The sequence below is a fragment of the Melanostigma gelatinosum genome (genome assembly GCF_949748355.1).
Source record: "Melanostigma gelatinosum genome assembly, chromosome: 18".
NCBI classification, from domain to species: Eukaryota; Metazoa; Chordata; class Actinopteri; order Perciformes; family Zoarcidae; genus Melanostigma; species Melanostigma gelatinosum.
In genome coordinates, this window is record NC_136651.1 from 16,028,142 (window position 1) to 16,045,416 (window position 17,275).

The 17,275-nt window shown below is 42.4% G+C and overlaps 1 protein-coding gene across 1 annotated transcript in view; it reads left to right on the top strand.

Annotated features, from left to right (window-relative positions):
- The window catches only part of whrna (whirlin a), a gene marked incomplete at its 5' end in the record, with an annotated part of 116,672 nt that overhangs the window by 49,904 nt on the left and 49,493 nt on the right, over positions 1–17,275 (top strand). Inside the window, 2 exon segments of the mRNA XM_079289508.1 lie at positions 6,987–7,205; positions 10,769–10,894. Coding sequence (XP_079145634.1) covers positions 6,987–7,205; positions 10,769–10,894 — 345 coding nt within the window.

Here is a 17,275-nt window from a genome sequence, read left to right on the forward strand (position 1 = left end):
TAATCCATCTGTGTTTACTTCATTTGGAGCCTAAACTGCTTCTCTATGTCCAACAAAATGTGCATGTGCATTCTCGCACACGTGGCAAGTACTCATGTCAGTAAGTCAGTGCAGAGAAAGTAGTTTCTGTTGAAATGAAACTTCTGGTATTTGTGAACCTGGGTGTTATATTTTTGTTCAAAATGACTATTGTTCATTCATTCAATGCCATTGATCGGGGCAAGGAGTAGAAACCTCTCAGAGCTTTCAGAAAACACTTAGCAGAAAAAAATCGAAAAGTTGAGTCTAACAGAAAGTTAACAGAGAAAGTAGTCCCTGGAGTTCTTTGTAACTGTTAAAGCAAATTGTACAACATAGCAGTTTTATTTTACCTGCTGTTCCAGTTGACCTACCTGCCTTATTCATTCACATTTACAAGCTGCAGCAGCGACGCTGGTATTTTTTGCACCTTATGAGTGTGTGTCATCATGGCAAAATGTTGTGGAGACACTTATTGTAGCGGGAGCTAGAAGACGATTTGAGTACCGAGCCCTGTGTCTGTAGATACATTTTGTATGTGTATAGACGTATTAAATATACCTCACATACACATTGACTTCATGTATGGAGCAAAACGGTTCCAGGGTGACTGGTGAAAGCCATCGGAGTCCAGTTCAGCCGATACCAGCAGTCAACCTCTAGTTTGCATCCACATCAGAGAACCGTGTTGGAATAATACAACATCTATATCATAACTATGTCATTTAAGTGGACAAAAAGTGACTGGAATAGTTGATATGAACTCAAAGTCATCATATTTACCTTCGACATTCGACCCAAAATCAATCAGTCGTTTTGGTATTTTTTCCGCTGATGTTCTGCCACCTTTTATTTCCTGGTTTCTTCAATTTGATAGTTGACTCGCTGCACCGTCTTTACATTCTGAGAGCGGTTATAAAAGGTCTACGACTCCCAAAGTGTTTGTTAACAGCCCCAGGTTAATATGCCAGCACTTTGAGTTGTGAACGTAATCATGTTTATTTCCATCTTTGAGTTCAGTAAAACGCATTAAACAACAATAAAGCTAAACCCCCCCCCCCCCCCCCCCCCCCAGCCACTGTTTCAGTCCGGATGTAATGTGCCCACACAATAACAACATAATGCTGTTGTAATGTGTTCTGACTGCACTGTGTGAGACTGGCACGTTGTGGTTCTATGTCAGAGCGACACGTGCCAACTTAACCAATGTCAAAAAGAGAAGCATGTGCTTCTCTGTGTTTATTCTTCGTTCTCGTGTCAGGGAAACACTTCATCGACAGTCTCACACACGTTCCTGTTTCGTTACCGCTCGCTCGTTCTCCAGAGCCCGCCGAGCCCGTCGTCGCTGCTGGTGGTCGTAATTGGACAAACGCACCGTGAAGCCGCGATGCGGCAGTGCCGACGAAGAGTAATGAGACCTTTTAATCTCCTGACCCTTTTTAAGCTAATACAAGATGACTTGCTCGCTCCTGTGCTCCGCTGAGTACAAATGGAGCCAAAGGGACATCACCCATATGTGTAGGTCCCTTTGATATTTTTGACTTTGATTTAATGGCTCGAGGCAGTTGATATCAGTGCCAGAAAAGGTTTACAACAGGCAATTTGCAGCAAAAGGCAAGCCCCATAAGAGAGTGTGATAACCTTGTAAATCAAGCACATCACATCTTTAACACATCCATTAAGCTTTAACATCTTAATTTTCAATACTGCAACCAATACACCAATTAGAAGTTCAATTTGCTCATAGACATTTTGTTTTTATGCGACAATAAAAGCATGATCGCTTATTAATACGATGAGAGAGAAGCTGTGTTTTCACACTTTATTCCGGTTTTCAAAGAATTTTGGAAGCTGAGTCTGATGGCCATTACACCTCTTTCTCACACATGGATTTAAAGTGTCAGTCTCTCTCTCTCTCTCTCTCGTCTCGCCAACAAGCCCGGCGCTTTTGCATGCTTGTGTTGAGCAGCTAATTTCCATGCTCCCCGTCGCTTGTTGAAACAGTAGAAAATCATCAGCTTCTCCTCCATCATGTTCTTCTACGTTGTTGAGTTGGAGTATAGAACATGCTATCTTTTCAGGCTGGATTAGCTGCTGTTCTCACACTTCAGAATATTGTCTGAACAACAGCTTGAACCTTTGTGTTGTTGCGCTGCTCGGGTCCTTTTTGAGTCTTGGAGGAGTGCTGGGCGACATCGACATGGTTGAATTCACATTTAATGGCATCCTCTCCGGTGCTTGAGTCTGTTTGTGTGAACAGAGCATTAAGGATCTTACTGCACTTCTGCAATTGGCTGCAGCAATCGCTGCTTGGGGTCTCTGTGTGTGTGTGTGTGTGTGTGTGTGTGAGTGTTGTGTGATTATTTGTCTGTGTTTGTCGGGTTTTGCCATCTTGCGGAGCATCCAGTCGATACAGGAACAAATGAATTCAGATGCTGCTCACTTCCCCAGTGTCTTCCCATTGAATTTTAGTGAAGCGTAGTCGGAATAATCTGGATTTTCTTCCACTTTTCTTACTGAGGGTTTGATATGAGACGTAAAAGTATGCATCACAATGTTTTCAGTCATGTGCAGTAATAAGAGAGAGATTCTTTGAAAGCATGTTTGATTTGACCGTGTACAGGTTTTGTGCACGCTTTGATGAACCCGTGTTCACCTGTGCGTTGTGTGTGTTCACGGCATCTTATCGAGTGTGTGCAATTAGCGGGAACAAATTAGCGTTGAGTGGTTTCAATAAAGCAGCCAGATCATCTGCCGGCACCAAAGAAGAAACGCTTTTAACGGACGACTGGTGGACCGTTTTTCTGCTACTCTCATGAATCCACCTGTCCAAACCAAAACCCATCTAAACCCTCATAAAAACAGACTTTGTGTTCGTGTGTTGGACACAAGGTAGCGCAGTGGGGGCTGAACTCTATTTGGGGCCCAGTGTTAGATTTGGGGACTTATTTAGTGAGTTTCTCGAAAACAGAGCACAGCAACTTGTTTTTTTGGCATATATTGATTATTTTCTCTTGAACAAAGTCTCAACACTCCTCAGTGACGCAGTTTGCTTGTTGCATTTTCTATTATTACAGACCTGTTTGAATTCATATACAGACTTATACAGACACTCCCATACGCAATTGCCAGCCGTTCCAACACACGTTTTGATATTGAAATACTTACATATACATGCATATTAGCACATGACATCTTGGTATGATCCCTATTAACTTTTGGAGATTCAACTCTAACTACAAAGAGTATACAGTGCCATTGGGGCCGTTTAATACAAACTCTCAATATAACTAGGGGTGATGGTTGAATCCCTCATGTCTCAGAAGTCCATTTCTCTCCAGTTCTACTCTGCCATTTGCCAGGTGCCTTTAAATCTCCTCCAGTATGCGGCCATGCATTTCTAAGCAATGAAACTGGATGGATTCCACAGCCGGCCTTTGTGCAGTCAGCTTTTGTGTATGAAATGGATTGCCGGGACTCTCGTGAGAGCGTATTGTTTGTTCCGCGGCATCATCTGAAAGCAGTTTACCTGCCGTTGCCATTTCCCATTACGCCGCGGTATATATTTCATTATTTTCCCCGCTATGTTTGTTCTCTTCGAAAGCGGGGCCCGAGACTCATCAGCCCAGTGTCACAATCAGCACTTCCCTCCAGGGAGGGCGCATTAGGATCACTGTTTTACGGCTCCTCGGTCCATCAGGCCTGTTTCTTATTCACAGAATGGAGCTGCTTGTTAAACCCACTGCCCTCCCTCCGTCGCCTCCATTACCCTCCATCTTTCTTTTTCTCCGTGTGTGTCTCAGACCAGCATGCGCCATGATCAGCTCTGTTTGGAACGATAAATCAAAGTGATGCTCTGTGGCTGGTTGGCCAAAAGTGTCCAAGGGAGAAGCCAGCGTGCTTGGATCAGACAATCACCAATTAAAAACAAAGACGCCCCAATAATTTAGAGTTAAACCGCTGTTTGAGATTGTGGATGCTGCAGTGCAATCTGTGGTGATATCATCATCAGCCCATAGAAATGTCCATCCTCCACTGTATCAACGAATCTCAACATAGAGACAGCTGTTTCCCAGTTCCATGATAGCAGTCTACAGTATACATAATTCATACTTCATATTCAACCTGTTCTTACTTCCAACTTGTCAAACACCCAAGCTTGATCTGCACCAAGGCACCCTTTAGCGTCTGCGTGACACCCCGAGTTCCAACTAACTCCAATGTAAAAGTGTAGGGTGCGTTTACATTGGGCGGAAAAAACATTTATCAAGATATTTTTTAACCGAATACCTTGATGTCGATATTGCAACAATATTGTCTGGTTGATCATTCGTGCATTCATAAAATAACAATGACAACGAGAGTTTTGATAAGTAATCTTCAGTAATGGGGATGTAATGACAGAAAATGACATCACTTTACTGTAATGTAGCCTTAAAAACCAGGAAAAGACAACACACTACTTCAGCGTGCCTGCCTATGTGTTGCTGAATTTGTGTAGTTTATTACAATATTAGGATGTCCAACATTCAAGACGATAGCTAGTCTCATAACATATAATACATTACATTGTGCATTTTGAGATCTTCTGCTCACATTTTATTGAAATGTTTCGATTTTGAAGGAAATGCCACTTCAGTTTCCTTCTTTTTTTGTTGCAACGTGTTCGGTCTGCAGACAGTGTGATCCTGATTGCATTTTGATTCCCAGGACCTCCTGCTGATATCTGATGGCTCAGAAGGATGGAACACATGTCGTGGGCTGCTGATGTGCATTGTTCATGTCGAGGACACTGTCAAATTTTTGACACAATAATAAAATCATGAAGACAGGCAACTTTCCTTTTTGACGAAACACTATTTTTGATAATGGGTGCCTTCCTGGATGCAGATATATTGCTTACTTGTAGCTGTCTCTGTGTGTGTGTGTGTGTGTGTGTGTGGGGTTGACAGCGAGTGAGAGATTGAAGTGCTACCTTGAGTCCTCCACACTGTGTGTGTGTGTGTGTGTGTTAGGGGTTACTACAGTGTGCCTGCTCATGTGTTGCTGAACTTATATATTATCTACACCTCTGCATTGTTGGTGCCCATAAAAAAGGGAAGGAGGTGGGAGAGGGAGGGGGTGATGACAGGCATTTTGCTCCAGTCAGTGATCTTCAGTGCTGACAGGGTTTTGTTGCCTCAGAATTTAAGTTATCTCTCAGCACAAATCAAGATTGTGAAATTGATTCGGCTGGATCGCTGCGCTCGAGCAGACGGTCCTGTTCTGCAATCTGCAGCACTGTGATAAGTCATAATTTCAGTTGTTGCTTGCAGTATATGTTAATAGGCATTCCTTGCAAGTATTGTCACAAGAAGACTCAGGGAGATGAATGTAAGGGTTAGCATTATTTGTGGTTCACTGACGAGGTATCTTGAGTTTGGATACCGTGCACAGAGATACTTTTTCACTAACCTTACACGCAGAGTCAGCAGAAAGGACTTCTGAAGCTATCGTGGTTTGACCTTTGAGATGTATTTTTTTAAAACACAAGAGGGCCTTAACAGGTGTGGAAAATGCCTTAATAATGAATCCACAACAGTACACAGAGGTTACAAACGCTTTGAATATATTTAACGTCAAGATCAAAAATAATACAGATTGTGATGGTTCTTTGTGAGACTAGGGGTTCCATTAAAAACCCTTTTCATCCAAAGAACCCATTTTGGAAGATAGAGTTCTTCAAGGATTGTTGAAAGCAGGAGTTTTAAAAGGGAACGCCCACAATCCAGCCCACCAAGCCCCAAAAACTGTGATTGTGAACCATGATTGTAGGGGTTGGGCTGCACCACAAGCCCCTGGCCCTCTAGAGTAGCTACCCTTGGAATATAAAAGAGTTCTCGGTAGAAACTCCTGAGTGGGTTCTTGATAAAACCTTTGGTAGATAAAAGTGTTCTTGGTAGAACACCTTAGAAGTTACAAAGGTTCTGAATGGAACCTCCAGAGAGGGTTCTGGGTGGAACCATTCCCAGATGGTTTGATGTATAACGCAACAGTGTTCGCCAGTGTTTTTATTTGTAAGGGACAAGTACAGACAAACATTGACCGTTTCAGAAGCAGTGTACGATGCACTGTACATTCCCAAAAGCAGTCCCTTGAGGGCATTGAAGTAGTCATTCAAATGACATGTTACAGTTCATCAAAAACAAGATCAACCATCCACGACAACACTAAGATAAATGAAAACAAACAAAACAGAGTGCAAAACATTTATAAAATTGTCTACTGTACACTAATAATGATGGTTGTTGTCACGATGAGAAATCATTTTTAACTCCTGAACCTGCTTTCAGCCTGCAGGTTGAGGATTCCAGACAGTTTCATCTTTAATTGAGAATGTAGTTTGGGCAATACATCTTTGAATTGAACACACTGTCTTGGAGTAATATTAGTAATATCAGTTTTTAAATCGGCAGTGTTTGTTATCATTTCTAGTCTGGAATGGAAGTCGAGGTCCTCTTTGTGTTTGTGCTGCACAAGGATAGTTTGATCATTAAGAGCTTCAACCCCGTTCAGTCTGATTTCTCCGGACCAGCGGGCACATGGGAATACATTGATCTGCAGAGGGATTGCACATACAGCGAGCTATCAGAAGGCAATGAGGCACAGCCAACAGCAATTTTCAGTAGAAATGTCTTAGAAATGTGTTTGTTGTGTGTGTGTGGGAGGGGGGGGGGTTGATCATTTGGGTTTTTTGCAGTCTGCAGCACTGCAAAAATTGGTTGCTTCTCTGTAATCTTTCATTTTCTCCCGAGTTGATTGTGTCCTTTATTCACTGCTACAACCTCACACTGTGCGTGTACCATGCATGGATTTATGTTTGCGTATTCTACGGCCTTAGACAATCTGATTCAATTGATTGAAGATTTGTGGGTACTCTTTTTGTTTACATTTGTGTTGATAACGTGGTTCTCCTCTCCCCTCCTCAGGTGCTGAAGGGCAGTAAAAAGCTTTGCCTCTCCGTGCGTTCAGTCGGGCGTATTCCAGGTGGCTATGTCACCAACCATGTTTACACCTGGGTTGACCCTCAGGGTCGGAGTGTGTCCCCTCCTCCGGACCTGCCCGAGCATCGGAGCGCCACGCTGAGAAGAACCGACAGCCAGCGACGCAGCAACATGCAGCTACTGCAGGAGGGAGACGAGAAGAAGGTGAGGCTTTACATGGGAAACACAACACTGCAGTGCTGGAATCATGGGGCAGTGTTTCTATCGCCTCCTTCTTCTTTTTTAAACACAAATATCCCTTTTATGTTCATTAGAATACTATCAGGGGGAAATGACATTAATTTGTTGAAAACATTTCTTGTCCTTTCCATCCATAATGCACTTTTAACAGCTTCTGTGTGCAGAAAAATGCTCTGAAATATCTTTAAAACTCTGAGAGTTTATGCTAAAATATCTAAAATCAAATATTCATGACTAATGTAAAAAGGCAAGCTAGATTTAGCGGAGCTAGAGTAAGAAACAAAATCTAAAAGTGTTTGATCCATAAATCAAAAATTCCATGAAAAATAACTCCAAAAAAACATATCCAACTTCCTCTGAAGGCAGCATCAAGAGTGTTGCTGCTGTAACAGGCGTCACGCTGTGACGGACCTTAAGACCTTGCGTCTTTGTGTCTTCGGACCTCTGATGTCCACTCAACTCATGTAAAGTCCTCACACTCATCACAATTTCACCTCCACTACCCATCAAAAGCAGTTCTTGAATGTATCTGAGACAATAAATTGTCCATGCATTTGCAGAATCACTTGTATCACTGATATCTGCATCGTCCATAGTGGCTGTGAAACAGGTAAAGTAGTTTGGATGGTCTCCAAACCACATTACCATCTGAGTCAATAGGTGTATGACCAGGGTGACTTTGATGGAAGTCAGGGGGAGTAAAAGTGAATTAGAATACAAGACTCAGTAATGGACAAAAGATGATGGATGTGAAAGAAAAAAACCAAATTTTTAACAACAACAGTAATTGGACCTTCAGAGCCACAGAACTCCACCCTGTCAGCTCCTGGCGACCTGCAGGGAAGGAGCTGTCGGAGCTGTTTTAAAGATTTATTACACGACAACTTTTTCAGCAGCTGAGAGCCACACATGAATCATTTCTACTGCTTCTACTACTGCTGCCATTAATACAGGCTGCAGTTCGTGCCACAGATAACATTTAGAAAACATTTATCCAGTTTAGTAGATCGTTTGGCTATTTTACCTTCTTTCAGCTTTAAAAAAAGAAATGCTATTATTTAGACACTTTGAAAGATCATTTAGATTTAAAACAGGTAAAGCTACTTCCAGCAGCGCTCATTGTAACACGTGTAGTGTAATTCACGAGTCCCTCCTGTGATGACATGCAATTGTGTTTGTCCAAACAAAGGCTCAATGAATTCCATTGCTTACTAAACAGAGACACCGTCGGACAACTGGAGACAAAGAGCATGCTGAAGTGATTCCATGATAGCAGCTGATGCCAAACACTGTGAGCCCTATGAGCTGCTATGTGCCGGCAATAAGAGAGGGATTAGTCTGTAATTAAAACCATGTCGTGAATAAATGTCACAGAGAGCGTGAATGCCTCCATATTCTCACTGAGCAAAGGTGGCTGGCTTACCTCCAATAAGCAGACAGTTGTTGTTAAAAAAAAAAAGGAAGAGCTCCAGTGCCATGTGCTTTGGGTGAAAGTGAGATTCCTGAGCCAGATGCCAAACCTACACCGGCTGGAAAGTAACAGAAGTGAAGCTGACATTGTTTCATAGAGATATTTGCATATACGTCATCTTGTGGTTGCTAAGGTGCTACTGATTTCTCTTTTCAATCTTGGCGAGAGACAGCTTCATCAGGATGAAACCAAGTAATCAAGAGCCTCACTGTGATGGAGGAACGTGTACAATTTAAAGTTTGGCACGGCTCAGCCACCGCTGAGACTCTCCCAGCGGACAGACTTTGTTGTGTCCTCTTTGCTTCCTGAACAAGATATTGAAATAGTGAGTTGAGTTCATGCCGGGTAATGAATGCATTTTGAACCCGAATTTTAATATTTAAAAAGTTGCGGTTTCGGGTGGTCGAGGAATCATTAGCATGTAATGTTGTGTGCCGTGAAGAGAGATGGCTCTGGCACGATAAGATTACTGAATTAAGTCAGCTAAGGGCTCAAGGGCCAGAACAAATAGCTGCAGAGTTAAGGGACACCCTTGATGAGATGATCCAGAGGCACCAAACCAAGAAGAGCAGATTATACTTGATGGAGTCACTGCCAGCGGGTTAGAATAAAGCGGTTTTATCAGACAAATGACCCCTTCATCAAACCCTATAGCCTCCGGAACAGCAAAGGCTTTCATAGATCAAGACATGAGACAGCAGCTGGGAGGTCAAAATATATATGTAGTTATATCTTTACATGCCAAGTGCAGTTCCTCGTTCTACGTCCTGCTTGTCAGAGTCACTCTCAGTGAGATGGCTCGGCTCCACTCTACTGTGAAGTGCATCACATTTTACTTCCAAAGTTATGTCTGATTTGTGCAGAATTGGGAACAATAGGAGTGGCTGTTGCCATTAATCTGTGTGGGTTGGCTCCTTAATAGGTCCATCACTGAGATCTTGTGATCATTGTCTGCAACATATTGTGGAAGTATTTTAAAAGTAGCGTCCAAGGTAAATGGACTGTACTTGGACTGTACTTTTCTCGTCTCCCGACCACTCAAAGCGCTTCAGCACTACACGTCATCCTTCACCCTTTCACAAACTGATGGCAGCCATACAACATTCACACACCGTAGCCACAGCGACGGGAGCAACTTGGTGTTAAGTGTCTTGCCCAAGGACACATCGACATGGACTAGCGGAGCCGGGGATTGAACCGCCGATCCTCTGACTGAAGGACGACCCTGCTCTACCACTGTCGCCCCACAGTGTCTCACCATTATTGGAAGTGCGGCTTGTGAACGCTCAACACGAAGCTGTGTGCCCCCCCCAGACTAGAGAAACAGTGAATGTTCGAGGTACCGTGCTGGATGCATTCCATTTCAACTTCTTTCAAACCAGTTGCTGTTTACCCTGGTCCTTAACTGTTAGTCGCTTTACAGCCGCAGCATCTTGAGAATCCAATGAAGCTTCAGGTGATGAAGGTGCAGTGATGTTTTCAGCAGTAACACAAATAGCAGCATGAATAACAGTATTTAATGCAACTTTATTTTGCTTTAAAACAATATAATTTGATGTTTACATACATAATGTATCATCATGATAATTTCCTTTAATTAAAATTCAAGAGTTGTTTGAAGAGGTTGAGAGCTGCACACGATTAAATACCTTGTTGAATAGGCATTTCTACAAAGGCAGGAACTGGAGTTGGTTTGGCACCGTCATGTGTATCCTGTAGGTATCTTTAGCTCCCCGCAGCAGTGTGTTTATTTGGGTGCTATTGTAGTCTGGGTGGATATTATGACTATTATGGTTTGTTGGCTATTTGAATTCGAACAATGTCGGATATTGTCCGCTCTGCTTTTCGGGGCGATTGACACGGATGAGCGCGGTAAACAAACTTATTGACCAATTCAAGCATTCGTCTTGAAACTCTCCGTTCTCCGCCGGCTCAGAGCAGTGCTGTCACTTTGTCGAGCAACGCAATTGAGACTGCAAAATGAAAATTGAAGAAGTGTCTGGTTCACACCATTTTTTGATATTTAACCCCCGTTTCTGTTTTCTGCGTTTGATAGGTCAACTTGGTGTTGGATGACGGCCGCTCCCTAGGTCTCATGATACGAGGGGGAGCAGAATACGCTCTGGGTATTTACATCACCGGAGTGGACCAGGGATCAGCAGCACAGTGTGGAGGACTCAAGGTATCACTTCAATCTCTCACTCGCTGTCAACCCCCCACACACACACACACACACACACACACATTGTCTCACTTTGACCTGACATACGTATGACATCTGTGATATTTTCGTTAAGATGTTAGTTATTGTCACCACACTGCTGCTCACACGGTTTTGGTGCCTGATGCGCGTTTGGTCAAAATATGAGACCGAAAAATAGTTTGAAACGTCCATGATGGCGTCTTCAAATGTCTTGGAAAAACAGCAAATTTGGAACCGGAACAGAAGCTGTGAGTTTTGCTGAAAAGATTACTCACTTAAAAATCCATGAACAAAATAAACTACCTTATTTGAGCTCCATAACAACCTGTAATACGTTAAGTTATTCGCAATAACCTGCAGACTTTTGCTAATTCAACATGCACACTTAAATTGTCATAAGAACTCGTAACCTTTCGTCGTGACTATAACTGTTCTGGTTTTTTTTATTTGACAAAGGCATTGGCTCCTGAGAGGGAAGAGATTCCTCTCACCTGCTGTCCTTCCAGGGATGTGAGGCCACAGGGTCGGGTACAGAGCAGCTGGTGGGGACTTAATGGAGGACGATAAAAGTGATAAAAAGCCGGCAGGGATCGGGCTGTCTATGATTAGATCTCTCTCTATCCGGGGGGGGGGGGGGGGGGTGCCTCCTACTCTCTGTGTATAAAGTCAGCATCTCTGACCAGTGAGGAAAGTTCCTTTAAGATATTTTTCTGTCACAGTGACGTGACAACAAAGGAAGAGTTATTCCAATATGCCACTTTCTTACTACTTTGGGCGATTCTCTGTCAAGCTGCCATTCGCATTCTTCTTCAGCATCTGGGCTGTCAAAAAGTAATGTCTTCAAGGCGTTTGAAGAAAGTAACATATGCTGTTTGTTGGATACATGGCGCTGTGACTATACTCATTAATTTGGGCATCAAGTCCCCGAAAGTAAACAATGTTGTAACCCAGTGGTTCTCAAACTTTTTCTGTCGCGCCCCACTTTGGAGGAAGAAAAATGTTCATGCCCCACCGCCCAACAAAATTGTAACAAAATGGTCCATGTTGAATTTTTATTGAAACATTTTGTGACCTGTTTTAAACTAAACATCTTTTCAAGACAACAATAAAGTGCAACCTGTGAAAAACTAAACGAAACAAGTTTCATACTATCCGCAGCTAGTTTTCAGACATAAAACACAGACTGGTCTCTCCTCATCTCCGACCGCGTTCACTGTGAAACCCAGAGCAAGAGAGGCCTCATCATATGTTCTTCTTGGCTGCTTGCTGTTCGTCCCGGATGCATCGCTTGCGGTTGCTTTTCTGTTCCCGCCAAATGTCTCCATTTTGAACACGAAGCCACACATGTGAGTCGCCAAGGACTTCACTTTCACTCTCATTTAAATGGCCAGGACAACTTCAGAATGTTTACGGACTGAAAACGCGACCGGTTTCATCATAGTTTATAGAAATGCAATACCGTGCTGATACCGCCAGCGTTGTACCCGTTCATATGTGACTTCAGTCTGCAGTATATTTTACATTCAGCTTTATGATCGAAGAACGTTTTTGGATCACGTCTCCGCCGACGCATCTGATGTACATACCAACTATATGTTTCAAAGTGCAGGACAGATGCACCATAACAGACCTACTCTGGGTACATTTTCAGGTATCCATCGTCAAGAGTGCACAGCCGGTTGGTTTTGCTTCCAGATGTGTGTTTGTCACGGTTCCATGGCAACAGAAGGAGAGTGAGGATGGACGTCTCCTCCCGGGAGCCCTTTCTCTCACGCCTGTTAGTGATCAGCCTGTCAACCAGCCAATTACATAGACACCTATTAGAGGGCCCACACCGGCGCACACTCAGCATAGCAGCATCTTAATGTGGACGGTTGTTGGCAACTAGAAAGGCTTTTTATTAAAAGAGAGGACAGGAAAGACAGGAGGTCGAAAAGGCTTTAATATCCTGTGATATGACTTTCTTTATCTTTATGTTTCTGCTTCCCTCCCCTAAAGTTATTTTCTTTATTTCATGTGCATGAACTACACTGCCTCTAGTGCTGTCACGTGTGTTTTAAGGAATGTGTTTTGGAAACTCTCAAGCCTGGGTTTTCAGACCTCAAATAGCCTCTCTTTATCTGTAACCGAAGGTCATGGTATTTAATACTCTAGGCTGGTCATTAAAATGGGTCAGTAACATGCCTTTAGAATATCTCACATCGCCAAGGAGTTCATTATTCTATATAACCCTCTGTGTTGACATCAGCAGTACGGTAACTGGTGCTTCTGCAATTCTTGATGCCCCAAGCAAGATCAACAATAAACAATGTCCTTCAGGGTATTACGAAAATGCACTGGAATTAATATTCAGAACTCAAGACCCAGACGACATGTCCATGACCATGTCACACAACGTATGAAAGAAATGTATCGTCTTTGAATGACATTTATGCACTTTTACTTTTCACACCAGGTCAGCTGACTCTTCTTTTGCACACATGACGTGACCACGAGCTACGTAATTAAATATTATTACGATTCCACTTATTGTAGCTTGATGATGAAGATTTAGAATTGATATGAAAGGGCCCTCATTAAATCAATGCATGAACACTTTGTTGGAAGGTGTTCTTTTTTCTGCATCTTTGAAGGTGAAGAGCATTACTGGCATTCACAAGGACATCGGGCCTGCCAACCAAATCCAATGAAATAATGCATTTCTGTATTTTATTTCTGTATTTATTCTTAGAAGACCACCGAGGTGACACACTCTGGCTCCACTAGAGGTTTACTTTTCCAGGTTTCCACACTTTACTCCCCTGGCCCCATTTGGCAGCACAGCTCTAGTTCCTCTTTTTTGTCCTTCTTAAATAAACCACGATTAAGTGTGTGTAGCCTCCGTTGTTTAGTTGTTGGCAGCCCATGAAATTATTGATTCCAATTTTGGCTTCATCGGTGGATGTTTGTCCGTTGCGCATGTGGTGCTTTGTCATGTTTGTCATGTTATCTTACTTCCGACCTGTAAAGAAGAACGGTGCAAGTGGAAATATATTAAGTTGGAAAAGCTGAATCTGCATCACTTTTTTGTAACATTTCTATAATAAGAGTAATAAGTAAAGACTAACAAGAGTAAAGAGAAGATGTAGGTTTCAGTTTGCCTTGTTACTGCGCTGGTTAATGGGGAATCTGGAGAGCAACAACAACTGTTTACCAGCTGTTTTGTAAAATAAAAACAAACATTCAAATTATGTTAACATTCATTTATTCATGCCTTGTTGTCAGATGTTCCATATTTGCGCTGGCAAATGGCAGCACGGTTACCATTTGGCTGATGAGACTGTCTCCAGAGACCAGGGTTCAACTCTCAGCGGGGGGGAAAGCTGCACTGCTCTCAGGTTAGACACGTCCTCTAAAGGGACGTCACATTGTGTGCACAACCGTGACCCGTAGTGTTTGATCATTTTAAACTGTACAGAAGGATCCCTGCCTGGTCATTCGTTTTTAAATGCCGTCTTTAACGTCCTCGGCCTAATGCTGCAGCACCAAAGCCTGGTTCAGCCTGAGCCCTCGTCAAACAGGGGGACGTGTTTTGTCTCAGGGGATGAATAAGAGAATCAGAATCTGCTTTATTGGCCATGTATGCGTAGCTTACGAGGAATTTAACTCTCAGCGTAAATACACAGAATATACAAATCAACAAAAAAAACAAGGACAAGAAAGTAGAACAGAGGGAAGCATAAACATTTAACTACGAAGTACAAATATAAATATATACACAAAAGTGTATATATATGAACATCAAAAACAGAATGGAGGTAATAGTGCAGTATGACTGATTAAGTGTTCATCAGAGTGACGGCCAGTGGAAAGAAGCTCTTTTCTGGTGGTTTTGACGTACAGTGTGGAAGAGAAGTTGGAGCCTGACTGAAAACACACATCTGTGGATACTACACCTCTGGTTGATTTGTTGACCAGAGTAAAACATTTTATTCCAAACGTGACCTTTTACATATGGACAACGGGTTAAACTGCTGTTACCATATGACTGTTTGTGAAATGATGTAGTCGTTAGCGGGCAGGTGTTGTTGGCACCTGCCCGCTAACCTAACTTAGCTTAGCTTTATTGGTACAGGTATGTGGTCCAGGGTGGAGTTTGATGATGTAGTGATGATAGCGAGTGTGTTGGCATCACGGGCTGACACACCTGTATTCTGTTAAGCAGAAGATATATACGTATGTATTTAAAAGATGAGAATTAATATCTTCCAGACAACTCTGCATCTGCCGTTTTTCTCTTCATTCTGGTGGCATTTGGATGTCCCTATAGTGTTGTCTGTCTGGTACGCCTTGAAGGGGCCGTTTGCCCTTCGTTTGACATTTCTGTTTTATTGGACTGGGTAGTCTTTAAATACTTTAAAAACTGAGAGAAAAGGGATAGTTGGTTCCACTGTGCTACATGGACATGTGTGCTGTGTGTATATTGTTAAAACTAACGGTTTAGCAATGTAACTACAACAAAAATGATAATAAACGGTAAAAAGCTGGAAGAAGATGAGCGCTACTGACAGACAAAGTGTAAACTAGAATTGAGTTCAGGTTGTTTGTCGTCACAGTGTCAACAGATGAAATTACACAATCTGTGCTGTGAACGTTATATGTTCTTATTTGGTCTGAGTCTTTGATAACAGGTATTGAACGTACGTGAATATTTCTTCTACTCCATCCTACAATGTTTTACTGCAATGTCTGCTAACGTTTGCACACAACAACAGTACGGAGAGATCACGGTGCCAGTTTACTTTATTGATGATTGGTTTAAAATGCAGCGATAACCGGAGCAGTGACCTTCGCGTATTCAACATCTCATCGCTGTGTTGTTTGCTGTGATTGCAGAACAATGACACAGCGCGTGTGATCCCTAATGTTGCAGCCGATAAAAGCATTACCTTCATAAATTTTGTTTTTACAGTAAATTAAGTCAAAGAGGAAACAGACAGCACAACGTGTCAACAGCGTTATACTTAAAAGGAAAAAAATCTTGGCACGGGATTTACTGAAAGTCACACGTGAAATAGCTGCTGATAAGGACAGCTTGGGCTAAAGTAACGCAGCCAGTGTAGAAGAGAAGGGATTTACTGTCCCTCGAGGGGAAATATTCTCAACTCTGTGCTGCTGCTTGTGAAGGAAACGTCAAAACAGGATTTAACAGCGGAGACAGACATATTAAAATGCCGGAGCATAAACATCAGCATCAGTGTAAAAGAGGCAGACAGTGTGCAAACATTAAGAGTTTAAGTATGACCTTTCATACCATGAGTGACTGTGTTAATGTCAGTTTAATTGAGGGTTAACAGAAGTACGGATAACACCGGGATTGCACTCACGGTCACTTTATTAGTCACATTGCCGTTGGTCGTTTGAGATGTCCCACATGTCAATAATGCATTTGGTGAGGACTTCTGATGTGAGAAACTTTAAAATCCAAATACCTTCATGTGTGAGCTTTGATTTGTTGTGTGCAATCATTACATTCCTGCAAAAGCTTTTTCTAAATTCAGGTATCTCATTATGAAATGATACAAAAATAATGTCACTAACACGAACAGCAAACAAGCAGGCAGGTATTGCACGTTTATTTAATGTCTTCATCACGCTTTGAGATCCAGTGCATATTATGTACAAAATAAGAGACCAGCACATAGAAGAGAACATGTACTAATACAAGTATGTGCACTCTTTACGTAAGTGTTAAGTGCTACAGGAAAAGAGAGAAAAGCACATAATGACATTCATGCTCTGAAAGCTTTAGCTATAATGTGGCAGTAACTTTGAAGCTTGGTAAAGAATAAAGAATCAATAATCCAGAAAACAGCACTGATGAGGACCAAACCCTGAGTGTTTCAGGCGCTCAAAGACATCCATTAGCCACAAGCTGACATTAGCTAAAATGTCAGCACAACAGTGATCTGCTTGCAATGTCCTTGTGTTTGTATCCTTGAGAAATAAACCATTTCTGAACTATTACTCACTGCACAAGCTGATCCCCACAGCACCCATATAAGATGCCAGTGCTTCAGGAGTAGATCCAGGCTACAGGTACATGTACAGTAGAAGCCCTGCTTCCACGGCTCTGCTCTGTGAAGTGGAAAAGGGCTCCACATTAGACTATTTCTGGCTGCACAGCTGGAAAGCATGCACTTTAAAAGGCAAAGCAAGCCATTTATTTCTACTTATTAGAGATATGTGACTCACACCGGTAGAAAAGGCCTGCTGTGCTGGAAGAAAAAGAAGGCGGTTCCCTGTTTCCGTTAATAAACATGCGATTCAAATACAAATGCACCGACTGTGGACCACACAGACAACAGGAAAGTGTCATTT